Genomic DNA, 12,935 nt, shown 5'->3' with positions numbered 1-12,935 from the left:
TGAACTTAAAGGTGAGATTTTTTTTATGGAGACCATGAATGTCTCAATATCTGATGGCTGAGTGCAGGTGGAAACCAGAAGAGAAGCTTTAGAAAGTATATGAAGTGATGTGTGCTCTTAAAAACCAAAAACACTCAGGAACAACTTCACTACATAATCAGACATTTATTGTACACTATGGCAGCAGCCGCCTTTACAGGCAAACATTTAGTTTACAAAATGATCCTAGTGCTAGTACAGTACAGTCATTCACAGGACTTCAGGGGACAGTGAAGTGCACAGGAAAGATGTTGCAGATGGCTTCTAGTGCTGTTTGATTGGTCATATCTGTGAAGACTCCAGCCACAGTGAGGAGCTCTTGACTCGCGGCTGCTGAGAGTCCAGCTTCAGCAGCGCCATTACAGCGCCCTCTATCTTTGACATCCACACTCTCTGGAAAACACACATGAAAGTGTCAGAAGCAAATACCATCAAGTTTACTAGGTAACAGCTGTTTGGATTGATTGCCCAGATGATATTGAATATTTATTTGTATAGCTCTTCATTTCTTCATTTGCTTCAATGTGTTGATAGGAGCTGTAAGTGAACTGCTAAAACTTAAAATTATGCCAATCCAGTGATTCTATTTACGGAAAGTAATTCATTTATTTAAGATATGAGCATATAAAGAAATTAATAGAAATTAGACTGTAACATTCATAACATATCATATTCATAACATTCATTAACCTGATATGACAAATATCAATATCAAGATATAGCACGTTTTTATAGAATAAGACTGGATTTACAATGAGATTCTGTGTCTATAATTAACTGAGCATCCAGAGTACATCTAAATACGTATGTAAGTGACTTACATACAAACCTGCCTTTAGAAATACATACAGTTAAAGTGTTATTTTTGTGGTTCTTTGTAGATTTGAACTGAAATCTCATGTTGCTGCTGTTTACAAAGCAGATGTTTGGATATAATTAACCAATCCACATTTGATGCTGCACATATGCACGGCATGTATATAATATCTTTCTGAACAGAATGTAGGCAGTGCTCTGCCTGCTCTTATTAGAACTGGAAGCCTTTTGAAACTTCTCAGAAACTCATAGCTGCATTGATTTACCTTGGCCGACTCTGACGCAGCTTGCAGGATGAATGCACCGATACACTGCTGGTAGCGGTTCTGGTGCATGATTATGAAAGAATGAGGAAGCCCTGATGCTGCAAACAAAGCACACAATAACAATTCCTGCATTAAATAACATAATCAAACAGTACTGGCTGTGATGAGACCATGATTCATGCTCTCTGTCCTGCTCAAATCAAACATATCCACTTTCTGATCTTTGATTAAACAGAAGCACTATTAATCATAACAGAATCAGATGTGTCAGTAAGTGAGAACTATAAAATGTGTTCTCACTATAGAATACATCCAGTCCTTAAAGCTAAATCAAAAAAGAACATTGTCTGAGTCACTAGTACTGTTATAATTACTTGAGGCATTAAGCTGATCAATGTTCTTGAGCTGGAGTCGGTCCAGAGAGACGGGCTGGTCGAGAACCATGAAAGTGCATCCCTCCTTCAGCAGCTGATCCAGCTCCAGGTTCTGTGGCGGCCTGAGAGGATTCTGTTCTGGGCCGATGGACCTCTACACAGGAAGACGAGACGTCAGGTGAACAGGTTATTAGGCTTATGTAGTTACTGAATATACTGAAAATCTCTCATTGGTCCACATGAGTGAGAACAGGACGAGAGGGCGACGTACCTTCTTGTTTCTCTTTATCTTTGTGATCAGCAGGAATTCGTCAAACAGGAACAGATAAACATCTATCAGCTTGGTGTTCTCTGGTGATGAACCAAAGAAAGACGGTTTACAGTTCTGTTCAAATTGAAACACCAAGCATGTAAAATGTGTTGGACTTGTTCCAGCAGTACACACCTGTGAGCACCAGTTTCCCTTCATGCAGCAGACTTCTGTGAGAAATGAGATTCTCCAGAGTGACAGCCTTAAGGAGATGTTTCAGATTCTGAAAGAGTAGCAGGCAATCAGGTGAGAGGAAAAGTCTCAGCTTTTGACACAAGATCTGCATTACTGATACCAAAGTAACAGCTAATGACACGCTGTTTCGTAAAACGTGAATACTCTGAAATAGTTTTCTTTGCTTTACGCAATATCTGATTCCACACCCAGATAAATGATCGGATCATCTTATCTGCACACAGACGGTATTGGAGGATGAAGTGTTTGGTGCGTATCTGTGAGTTTTATGCTTTGCTCTTGCAGACACAAATATTAATATATACACAAACGCACAGAACCGGACAGACCTCAGGGACGAAGGCACGCTTGTCTCTCTCCCACACAGGCAGCCACACCAGGGCATCTCGCAGCTGTTTCACCTTCTGGTAGTTATCCAGCCATTTGACCTTTCCCTCCAGATCACCTGGAAAAGAGAGGGAGCGTTTCAATCGTCAGGGACAAAAACAGACAAGAAGTGTGCTGCGTAAAAATCAGTGCGACATAGTGTAAGGAACAAATTGTTAGTTATTTCGAAGAATAATTACATATATTATTCACAATAATGACACCTTTTATTTTAAATAGCAGATGAACTATTCTTTACAGTGTGAGACCATGGCTAATAAAACACTACTTTATCATCTGTCACTAGTGATGGTTGCCTGCCAAACATGGGTGTGACGGTATCGTGAGAGTTTACAGCTCACTCAGCTTTTACGGTAAATGTCCCCCACACCCAGAGGACATTGACCTGCACATCATGGCTGTGGTGGCGTCACCTCTGCAGCTCCGACACACCTTTTTAATTGTTATTGTTGCTATTACACATTTGTGAGGTTGTGCTGTTAGGTTTCATGAGGTTGTGGCTTCCAGTGCAACAGAATGACATTGAGTTGCAGTGTTGTAGCACATTTCCCACAGCCTGTCCATCTAGTTACAGAGTAAACCGCCACAACAGGTCTGCAGGCACAGGCATGCTGTGAAGAATAAACGGTCAGGGCTGCTGGCGGCCGTCCAAGGCACAAAGCCTGTTTACTCTAAAAGACACAACCTGGTGTGTTTGTGTTGATGGACACTCAACACTCTCTTACACCTGCTTAACATCCTTCTTGTATCTGAATATGTTTGTGAACCACCTCCTAACAAACACCCTTCTGAAGAAACACTTGAGTCATGACACTGCTGAGACATCTGACACTTAAAGCACAGTTTGTCATCAGCAGCTGAGAACATCTATGGTAAGTGCTTCCAGTCATATAACTAGTCCCACAACAAGTCAGTCAGCGTTGCTTTGTTTGACAGTTATAACAAAATAAAAGCATATTCTGTTATGTAGTGATGCATTTTATAAAGGGAAATAATTCAGGTGTAGATGTGCATGCTGCTCACATATAGACGTGTCCACTTGCTCTGCTATAGCCTGCAGGCCTCTGGTCTCGTCCTCCGTCTGATATCTCTTTGCGATATTCCGCAACAACAGCGGGTATCTAGTCAGCCTCTGCAGAGGCACCACCAACAGGTCACGCAGTTGCAGCCTCCGGCACTGCTCGTTCCTCTCACACCACTTGGGAGAAAAGGGGGGAGACAGAGAGAGGACAGGGTGAGAGCAGGGCTGGAAAAAAGAGGAAGGTCAGAGGGGTGAAAGACCTCGTCACACTGTTTGTTGGAACAGAGGGGGTGGTGGGGGGGATGGGCAGTGAAAAGAATCAAAAGACCCAAATACAATAAAAGCCTTAACAAATACATAAGCAGGATGACAGGGAAGGTTACACGAGGGACAAATGGTCACATTCCTCTCATGGCAAGCCTTGGTGACACTGGTGTGCATCCTCTCTCATACTTGACACCACGTTGCCTGCCTTGTTGTCAAGGTACACAGCACCCTTGCTACCACTCACACACACACTTTAGCTGCCCCCACTGAGTTCCCTCCTGTACCTTCACATAAGAGCCAAAGTCTTCTCTGGGCTTCAGGCTGTCCAGATAAAGAAGAGCCGTGGAGTAGTTGAGGCAGTACTTCTGCAGGCAGTGACATATGCTCTCCTGGAAAGCCTGCCAACAGATAACAGAGAGTTATGCAAACACTGGGATTCAGACTGCTGTGTGCTCGCACCAGCCATTAAGCTGCAGATAAACAGATCATAAAGAAGCAACAAGAAGATGCCAATCTGAGAGCGAGTGCAAAAACATAACCTGCGTGTGAAATATGTTCTCCAGCTACAGTGAGATGAATGCTTTTCTCTCTTCTACTTTTTGTGATGCATAATTTAACAGTGTGGCAAAGACGTTTTTATTATTTTCCTGAGGGGATTTCTTTTTTGTCGAACTCTGGAGCTAAAATGTATTTATTGTCAGAGAACAAAATATTAAACTCGGATTGTAGAGTTTCAGAAAAAGCTCTTTAAGGACACCTGATCCAGTCCACATGAATTCTTATTATTCATATTTTATTCTGAAAAGGCTCCTGTAGTGTGACATGAGACTAGTGACAGATAATGGTCATGTTACTTTTGCAAAAATTACATCACAAAATTACATTAACCACCACACTATATAATGTCACCTGCTTTTATGGTATAGATACAATACGAAAACACATAAATCATATGATGTGTGCATGAATAAGACATATCGTACTGTAATTCTCACAATCTTTATCACTATTATTATTATTATTATTATTATTATTATTATTATTATTGGAAACAACTGAACAAATTCTTGAATGCAGACTTTAGTCAAAGTCAGTATGACGGTGTGTTTCCACATGTGAGTCACACTTGCCTTGTTCAGCAGCTCCAGCAGGGTGGGCCCGCCACCCTCGGTAATCTCCAACGTGTCCTTGATGACGCAGAGGAGGTTGTTCAGGAAACCAAAGCTCACCTGCGGCGGACAACACTCAGTGTCAAGTATCACTCCACAGACAAGAGACTCTGTCATACCTCACTCACTCTCAGTTCAACAGCAGAAGACGATTACATAAAAGAAGGGTTAGGGTTAGAGAGGTGAGCGGACAGCTGTGCACGTGGATGAATGAATGAATGAATAAATAAATAGATGGATACAGACTCATCGCCTCAGTTTCATCTTGGGTGCTAATATGAGGAATGTCATGTATTAAGTTACAGTAATATAATGTTTAGATTGGTCTTATTTATTTCTAAGATTTTAAGCTTCTCTTTGGGTTGTTTTAAAGGAGCTACTTAGGTTGTAAGTAATGTAATTGTAAGGTCTTTTGTATGAGGTAATAAAATATCATTAATTATGTTTCTGTTAAATTCGGATTTTGTGGCGTACTCTATTTTTTGTTATCTATCTGTTGTTTGCCTGTAATTTGTTGTTATTTCTCCCCATCTTGGCCAGGACTCTTCTGAAAAAGAGATTTCTCCTCTCATCGATCCTTTCCTTGTTAAATAAAGTTTAAATAAATCAATAAATTATTTTCATCTTCTTATTTTGCACACTTTTTCAAAAGTTAGACAGAGTTAACATTAGCTCTCTTGTGCTAATTTGTTGCTACACAACAGCGTTATTATAATGCCATGAAGGCTGCTGTTGTTTGTAATTATTTGCATAATACACATGAATCTAACAGGCCTCATGCTACTTATTTACATCATGTCGTACCAGGCAAAGCTCATTGAGGTTTGCAAACAGTCTCCAGGAGTCGACGTCAGTCAGGCAGTTCCTCATCTGCAGGTTTGTGAGCGTAGCCAAAAACACCTGAGAGCAACAAAAGAAGTCACATAGAGAATGGGCTCAGGCTATCTGTTGTGCCAGCATTAAATTTCTAATCCACTGCTGTAAAGAATGGAAATCCTAAAGAGACTTTTATATGAACCTCAGTGACAGGAATTCAGTGAGAGAACAAAAAACACAAAGCAGCAGGTGTTGCATTTCATTTGGGTTTGGTCTATTTTTTTTTGGACTTGTGTGTGTCTGTTTTTGTGTGTTTGCATGTGCGTGTCCATTTTGAGTCACCTCTTTGAGAACCATGAGCTGATCCAGGAAGTAGAAACACTCGCTGGTGAAGAGCTCCCAGAGGGCTTCTTGCCTCTTGAAGCCCTGAGGGTCAGAGGCCACGCTCACCTGGGAAGACTGGTCCCGCAGGAACTCTGCCAGAGAGTAGTCCTGCACACAGACGGACGGAAACACACATCACTGCATTGGAGGGAAGCAAAAACTGTTAAGACACAAACAGGGAAAATGTATCTTCCTCAACCATCTCAGAAAGTGTGTTTGTATAATAACTTTATATTCTGTCACTGTAAAGTTTCTACCACCACCCTGATACGCTGAAGCATATGTCAGTGTTTGTTTATGTGCGTGTTCAGGGTCGACCTGATTCAATACGACCTAGAAATTCTGGTTCTTACGCAACATGTGTCATTTAAGCGTTGCAGGAGCTTCCCTCTAACTGCCGTCCTGTTATTGTGGAGTCACTTGTTAAACATTGAGATGTATTTGAACTGGAAATCTGGATCTGTTAGTTGTTGAACCTCTGACTTTGTTGAGATCAAAAGTCCCTGTCCAGACAGCGCCAACAAGATGATTTACATAAGAAACACCATAGGTGTTTAAGGGCTTTAGCTGACAGTACTCATTGCTCACCTTATACTTCTGAAGGTCAGTGTCTCTCCAGTCTTGAATCTGTGCTGTTGAGAGATATTTTTCAATATCTGACACTGTGCCTGTCTGCAACTTCCCTTTAGTCTGAAAGATGAAGGAAAAGACACGCAGTGACATTACAATGATTAAAAAAAAAAACAGATGTGGACATGTGTTGATCAAAGGAAAGGATTTGCAGATTTGTTATTTTTAACAGTCTCACATTCTGCGAAAAACCAAATCAACATATTTGTTGCTTCCACAAGTGTTGACCAATTACAAAGTCTGTGTGGGCCAAAAGGGATAAGAGGAACCACATTAATCTGCTTTGAGAAGTGGGCCAGAGAACAATGTCCAAACCAACTGCTCACAGTTAAAACCATGTACATCAATACAAACCACAAGCATAACACTGGCAGCCACACAACAACCACTGACAGACAAACAACACACCTACCGTACTACGCCTTGAAAAAGGCCACTTTGACTTCTTTGTATCTGTGAGAATCAAACATAAAATGTAGATTATTAACATAAGGTCCAAGGGCAAATGTGTGCTGTGCAACAAGTGGGATTAGATTCAAACAAACAAGGGATACAGGGAACAGGATAAAAACTGCTTGAATTTACAGGAATTACAAATATGACTGGTTAAACACACAAAAGAAACTGAACTGTGTTTAAATGCCAATTCCATTTATCTGTCTCTCAAAGTCTCTAATTAGCTTCAAATATGGACGTGTTGCACATTATCTTTTAAAAATTAATCAGACTGGTTGAAGAAAACTAAAATGTGAATAACTGCATTTGCATTCAAAATTCTGACGTCAAGTATAAAAGCTCAGTGCAGAACAGTAATTCAACTACTGACTGAGGGTTTTGAAACATCCTAAGCAGTCAACAACTTACAGCCTCTGTTCATTATGGAAAGTGGGCCACAACCAAAACCAAACTATGATGCATACATGTTGCCATAACAACACGCAAGAATGGGTTACAGACAAACATCATAGTTCATTTTGCTCTTTAGGGTTAGTGATATGTTGACATGTGGCAAGATCCGGTTCACAGTGTGAGAAATAGTACCATAAAATATAAAGATATAGTATGACACATAATTTTACCAGAGAAGTTTATACCACTTAATATGCCAGCTGCTCCATTGGATACAAAAAGATCTCCTGGTGAGACATCCAATCCGGGCAAGCTGACTACCACAGAACTCCGTCTTCTTTCCTGAAGCCTGAGGGAAAAGAGGCAGACAGGTGAATGTCTTCGCGAGGCTGCTGCCAAACATGCCAACATTAAAACTGGTAGTAATTAATGACATTTTAAAACCAGCGTCACTGGACATCTGAGATTCACTGTTACAAAAGCCATTATTATTCTGCTGTCAACATAATACAGCACAAAGAGAACAGACTTAGTGCAAGCCACAGGAAATGACAGAATTCCTTTTGTCATTTTACATGGTTGAAATACCACTGAAATACCATCTGCATTGTGTAGCAAATTGGCGATTAACATGAGTAGTGGAAATTATAAAGCACAAGTCTTATGAGTCTGGCTTATGGGGGGATAGCTGTTACTTAATGGATCACCCTATTTATGTGGAAGGAGGCGAGCTGTCAATGTGTGCCAGTTATAATCCTCTCGGTCTCCTTTTCATAGTTAGTAACCAAGGCATGGCTGTGGCTGGAAAAACACAGGCCTGCCTTTTAGCCTTAGGCAAAGCTCAAACAACCACTGTTCTCAAGTGTTGTGACTTATCCTTTGCTCTTTTACTTTAGGGATTACAGCTGAAAGAAATAAATAGTCCATTCACATGTCGAAATGAAAAATCAAATACTTTAATATGTAATGTAATGTGTCTAATGTTAAGTAGACCAAATATCTAGAAAGGGCACGGTCACACGAACGCTTTCAAGTGTTACAAGAATAAAAAGACAAAGTGAAACTGTGTGACTCTAACAATCACAATCCGAACTTAGCCAATGCCAACAAGAGACTTGCAGTTGTTTAACATGGCTGCAGTCAGCACAAATAAGGCCCACAGCAACCAGACAGGCTGGTTTTGCCAAAGGTAATGTTCACTTTCAGCATGCTGACACTGATCGTCAGATGGTCAGTGACCCAAGTCATCGCCCTGCTGTTTCACGTCCAAAATTTTTAGAGGGGTCTGGGCTTTAAAAAGAAGGGTTAAGAAGAAGTTCAGAAGTCCATTGAAAAGGATCTGAAAACTCACTGTTATTAAATCCACTTCACCATTGGTGTATTGTAAACACATCCACATTAGGTCAGGGTAGATCAACACACTCCCTGGCTGATAAAGATTATCAGGACATGATCAAACCATAAGGAAGTCTGGCTTACAGGTGAGGTCTAATATTTCTGTTTATGATAACAATACAATAAACTGGAACAGAAGTACAAGCAAGAGGAACAATGCTTGTACTGGTTAATTTCTGTTTACTATTATATGTAAAATCTGCTTTGTTATCAGGCTGACTAAATAATCAGGCTGTCTTCCTCTAACAGCACATAACATAACCCCTCATACAGTGGCTGCATTTCTGCTCCTGGGCCTGCACAGTTGCAGAAGCAGCACAGCTCGGGTGCACTTGTAGGCCACATGGCTGCAGGGTCCAACCTGTACACTCAGAGTATTTGTTAGTCTACAAACGAACAGGAGTAACCTTGTAGGTTTTTTCCTCCAGGACACTGTTGTTGAACTGTGAAAGCACCAACTGTTCGTGGTCGTGTTCTTCCTAGTAAACTGATACAACCCCCCTACATATCAATCTATAGGCACGCAGTGCTGAACAGTAAAACAGATAATAGTCAGGAGCATCACCTGAGCACTGAAGAGAATACATGGCTGATGGGACAGTAAGAGAAGCACTCCTCTAAAAAGCAGGTCAGTGTCTCCTTGCAGTCCAGAGCATCCTCACAATGACATCCTGTTGCTTTGTGACTGTTCAGAAAGCTTTCTCTGCCACTGAAAGCACTTGTAAAAATGGATGCTTTGTTCCCGCACAACAAGAGAAATAATGATGCCCCCAAAACAAAACTGTCCCAACCAATGGCTCGCAAGGCCCGGTCACTGTAAGAGGCACAGTGCCAGGGTGTAATTACTGGGACAATAGCTGCCTAATTATCCAGTGAGGGGAAGAGCCCGGCAGCTTCATTAGGAGGGGTGTGGGTGGCAGTAAGAGAAAACAGCCTTAATGAGAGTTTGTCTAGCCCATACATAACCATGGGACTCTCAAAACTTAAGCTTATGCTCCATTAACAAAGATATGAATGACAATGAATGCACAATGGGGCTCCCTAAACCAAAGGCCCAGTCATCCTCGCTTGCTCATGAGCACAGACGGCTGAGGAACTCATGATGCTGAAGTGACGCGTCACATTTTTTCCTTAACGAAAAGATTTGACTGATATTTTGGAAAAAGTCGTTCATCATGCAAATTAGAGACAAATCAGAGGGACTTAAAAATAAAAAATGTGAGCACTAAAGCTCAGCTTATCAGATAGAGGAAAGGTTTTTACTACATTCCTGATATGCAAATATGTTCTCACAAACGTGAAAGTGAAGTCCTGTGTTTTTTTGGCAGTAACTGACAAGATACACACGCAAACATGCAAAGCAGTTCAAGGTACACCTACCTAGTATAGCAGTGATCTTTCTCCTGCAAAGAGACAAAAATACTGCATCAGTCAATGGAAAACTTTCAATTGTAACCACACTTATACATCAGTGTTCACTGAAAACACAGAATTACAGTAGATATACTTGATGATTAACTTGAAAATAAGACACAGGCATAAATCCAAATAAGTTCAAATCAGATAATTTTACAGACTAAAAACACTCACTCACTTTTACTGACCTCAAGTTTCCAAAGCTCTAATTATGTTATTTACATGCCACACTAGCACCGTCTCACTGTACACTCAGCGTTAAATATAGGGTGCCGGGACCTCCTACTGCTAACAACACCGCTATATCACTTTCAAAGACATTCAAATCTGAATCAGTGTTTTAAGTGGTCACTTGGACTCAAAAGCCTCTGATATCTGAGGAGAATGTCGGGACTCTATTGAGAATGTGCTCGCTTGAATACCACAAGCTGATGAATAGATCTCCCCATTATCTTTTTCCATCGCTCACTGACCCCTCCATTATTGGGTGACTGCTGACTGTGGTGAATAGGGGCCCAAGGAGAGCACTTCCCAGGGCTCTCCAGGCAGTGGGTTTGGTCAGAGCTGTCAGTGCATGTAACTGCTGATTCATTTGCTGTCAAAAGCCTGCATTGTGAGTGACCACCACAGGAGGCAACGCAGAATGAGGGAGAGAAAGTTTCCGCAAGGAAGGAATGTGTAACCATTTAATTTATAGGCTTTGGGATAAAATCCACACTAGTCCACTCACATGACTTGTGGTCTTGCATTGAGGTTTGAGTGATGATTAGAGAAACAAATGATTTCTGCTGGACTATGGTCTGCTTTTGTGCAGACATGCCTCGGTTAAAATAATGCTTTACACTATAAGTACATTAAAAGCTCACCTGCACTTCACCATGAAGAAATCCAAAATCTTTAATAAGAGTAGGATGAGCGCTGCGACATTCTTGTCTGGTGGAAGTGATACCACTGTCAAAAGTCTTTGATCTATATGATCTGGTTCTCTGTCGGCCAGAGGATGAAATGGGCTGATGATCATGACAGATCTCTCCATCAGAGAGGGGGCTAGCTGCAAGAGGAGACTTGACTCTGTGCACTGGAGACAGGGGTCTTATAGGGGGTGGTGTGCCTGCAGAGGAAGGCTCCTCCTGTGTGCTCCCCATCCTCAGAGGATCCCGAGAATCTATCAAAGGACGTCGGGTGCTCCTCATCCTCCTCAAAGTCGGAGACGTGGAGATGCGGGCGGGGGCCTGCCGATCAAACTGGAAGAGAGGTGCTACCAAGCCATCAGTGTCCACCAGAGACGAGTGTCTCAGCTTGGAGTGTGTCCGTGTGAGGTCTATGTGCATTATGACCGGGTTGCTGGTCTGACTCTCCTTGTGCTCAAAGGGCCCCCAGTCCGTTTGTGTCTGTGCATTCGCCACACCTGTGGTAATAACTTCATTTTCAGCCCATTCAATGTAACTCCAGTCGAGCTTCTTTTCAACATCCTGGTCTTTATCGTGCAGAATAACGTGCTTCAGCGTAGACATCGTAACCTCAAAGGCATTGTAGTGCAGCAAAGATCAGAAAATGTGTGATCTAATGGTCTGGTTGCTTCGCCTCCTCTGAGCTAAAGTCAGATGATAATCCTGTTGCATTCCAACACTGTTCACACCATTCACTCCTCAAGCCTCTGGGAGAAAAAGTAGAAATGTATCAATACACACAAGTAAAATGAAGCAGGCTGGGCACAGGCTTACCCCCTAATCTTCTGAAAGGGGATTTGATTAGGGGTGAAATGGTAAATTGGCAGTGTAGAATTCTTATGAAGATACAGTATGACTATAATACATGAATACATATGTGCCTGTGAAGGAGGACAAACCAGGTGTACTATACTTGGTCAATGGGTGTACAGTGATGCTACAGCAGACATATTACAGTGTACAGTAACTGCAGTTTGACATTATAAGTCTCACAATGTGGTGTGAGATACAAAGAAGCAAAGGAGGCCATGCACCTTACTTCAGCTCTCCTGTCTCAGACTAGTGTCTGCTGCTGTTTGTCTGCTCATATCGATTTTCTCCTTTGGTAGCCTAGGCAACAACAGATATTGTTATACTGACGCTTTCCCACCATATTAGCTTAATTTCATTGTTTATTCAACGAGCTGTTAACTCCACGAGGTAACAAAGGTAAAAGAACAAACCATATATCCGAAAGTTTACAGCGATAATCAGCTATACCGAGCATCAGCTGTGTGAAAGCTGATTAGATACTCATTCAAATTTAAGAAGTCTGGTTTACTTACACCCGCCGAAGCCACGCGACGTCTTCAACGACTGGTGGTGAAGTGAAGGGTGACCGGGAGAGTCCTGCTGGTGTCGGAGGCAAACCGAGGAGACTCAAGACACAGCTCACAGGTTTACAAGGAGAAAGTCTCCGTCCGACCCGACGGCGTGTGTTCGTTGTATGAAAAAAAAACAAGTGAAGGCTACAGCGGAGTGAAGGAAGGAGAGGGGCGGTTCATTGTCCGGAGCTGGTGTAAAGGTGCGACTGCTCAGCCTGCATGGGAACATCAATACTCTCTCTCTCTCTCTCTCTCTCTCTCTCTCTCTCTCTCTCTCTCTCTCTCTC

General features: G+C 41.9%; 1 protein-coding gene across 4 annotated transcripts; it reads right to left on the bottom strand.

Moving 5' to 3' along the window:
* Positions 1–145: 145 nt before the first annotated feature.
* plekhg7 (pleckstrin homology domain containing, family G (with RhoGef domain) member 7) lies at positions 146–12,870 on the bottom strand. 4 transcript variants are annotated; one of them, XM_023406663.2, is made up of 18 exons: positions 12,610–12,870; positions 12,319–12,394; positions 11,201–11,991; positions 10,299–10,321; positions 7,754–7,872; positions 7,087–7,127; positions 6,633–6,734; positions 6,003–6,152; positions 5,649–5,744; positions 4,806–4,904; positions 3,960–4,073; positions 3,411–3,585; positions 2,330–2,445; positions 1,941–2,028; positions 1,767–1,846; positions 1,496–1,649; positions 1,122–1,219; positions 146–432 (listed from the first exon to the last, which is right to left on the bottom strand). In XM_023406663.2, exons 3-18 carry the CDS (start codon positions 11,846–11,848, stop codon positions 322–324), a joined length of 2,214 nt encoding a protein of 737 aa, XP_023262431.1. In that variant the 5' UTR covers positions 11,849–11,991; positions 12,319–12,394; positions 12,610–12,870; the 3' UTR covers positions 146–321. The 4 variants fall into 4 exon arrangements, with proteins under 4 accessions (XP_023262431.1, XP_023262430.1, XP_023262429.1 ...); XM_023406662.2 differs by having other exon boundaries at positions 12,324–12,394; XM_023406661.2 differs by lacking the exon at positions 12,319–12,394.
* Positions 12,871–12,935: the final 65 nt, after the last annotated feature.

The sequence above is a fragment of the Seriola lalandi genome, unplaced genomic scaffold (assembly GCF_002814215.2).
Source record: "Seriola lalandi dorsalis isolate HSWRI2012SDOR001 ecotype SW California unplaced genomic scaffold, Sedor1 jcf7180002054314, whole genome shotgun sequence".
Classification (NCBI taxonomy): domain Eukaryota; kingdom Metazoa; phylum Chordata; class Actinopteri; order Carangiformes; family Carangidae; genus Seriola; species Seriola lalandi.
Note: the sequence above shows the minus strand (reverse complement) of the source record. Positions and strands in the feature narration are given on the sequence as shown.

Excerpts from the sequence above, each read along its gene's own strand:
- plekhg7 (XM_023406663.2), bottom strand. The coding sequence starts at position 11,848 with ATGTCTACGCTGAAGCACGTTATTCTGCACGATAAAGACCAGGATGTT. Across the intron at positions 3,586-3,959 it reads ACTTTGGCTCTTATGTGAAG|TGGTGTGAGAGGAACGAGCA; the intron begins GTACAGGAGGGA and ends TTTTCTCCCAAG. Across the intron at positions 1,220-1,495 it reads TGATCAGCTTAATGCCTCAA|CATCAGGGCTTCCTCATTCT; the intron begins GTAATTATAACA and ends CTTTGTTTGCAG.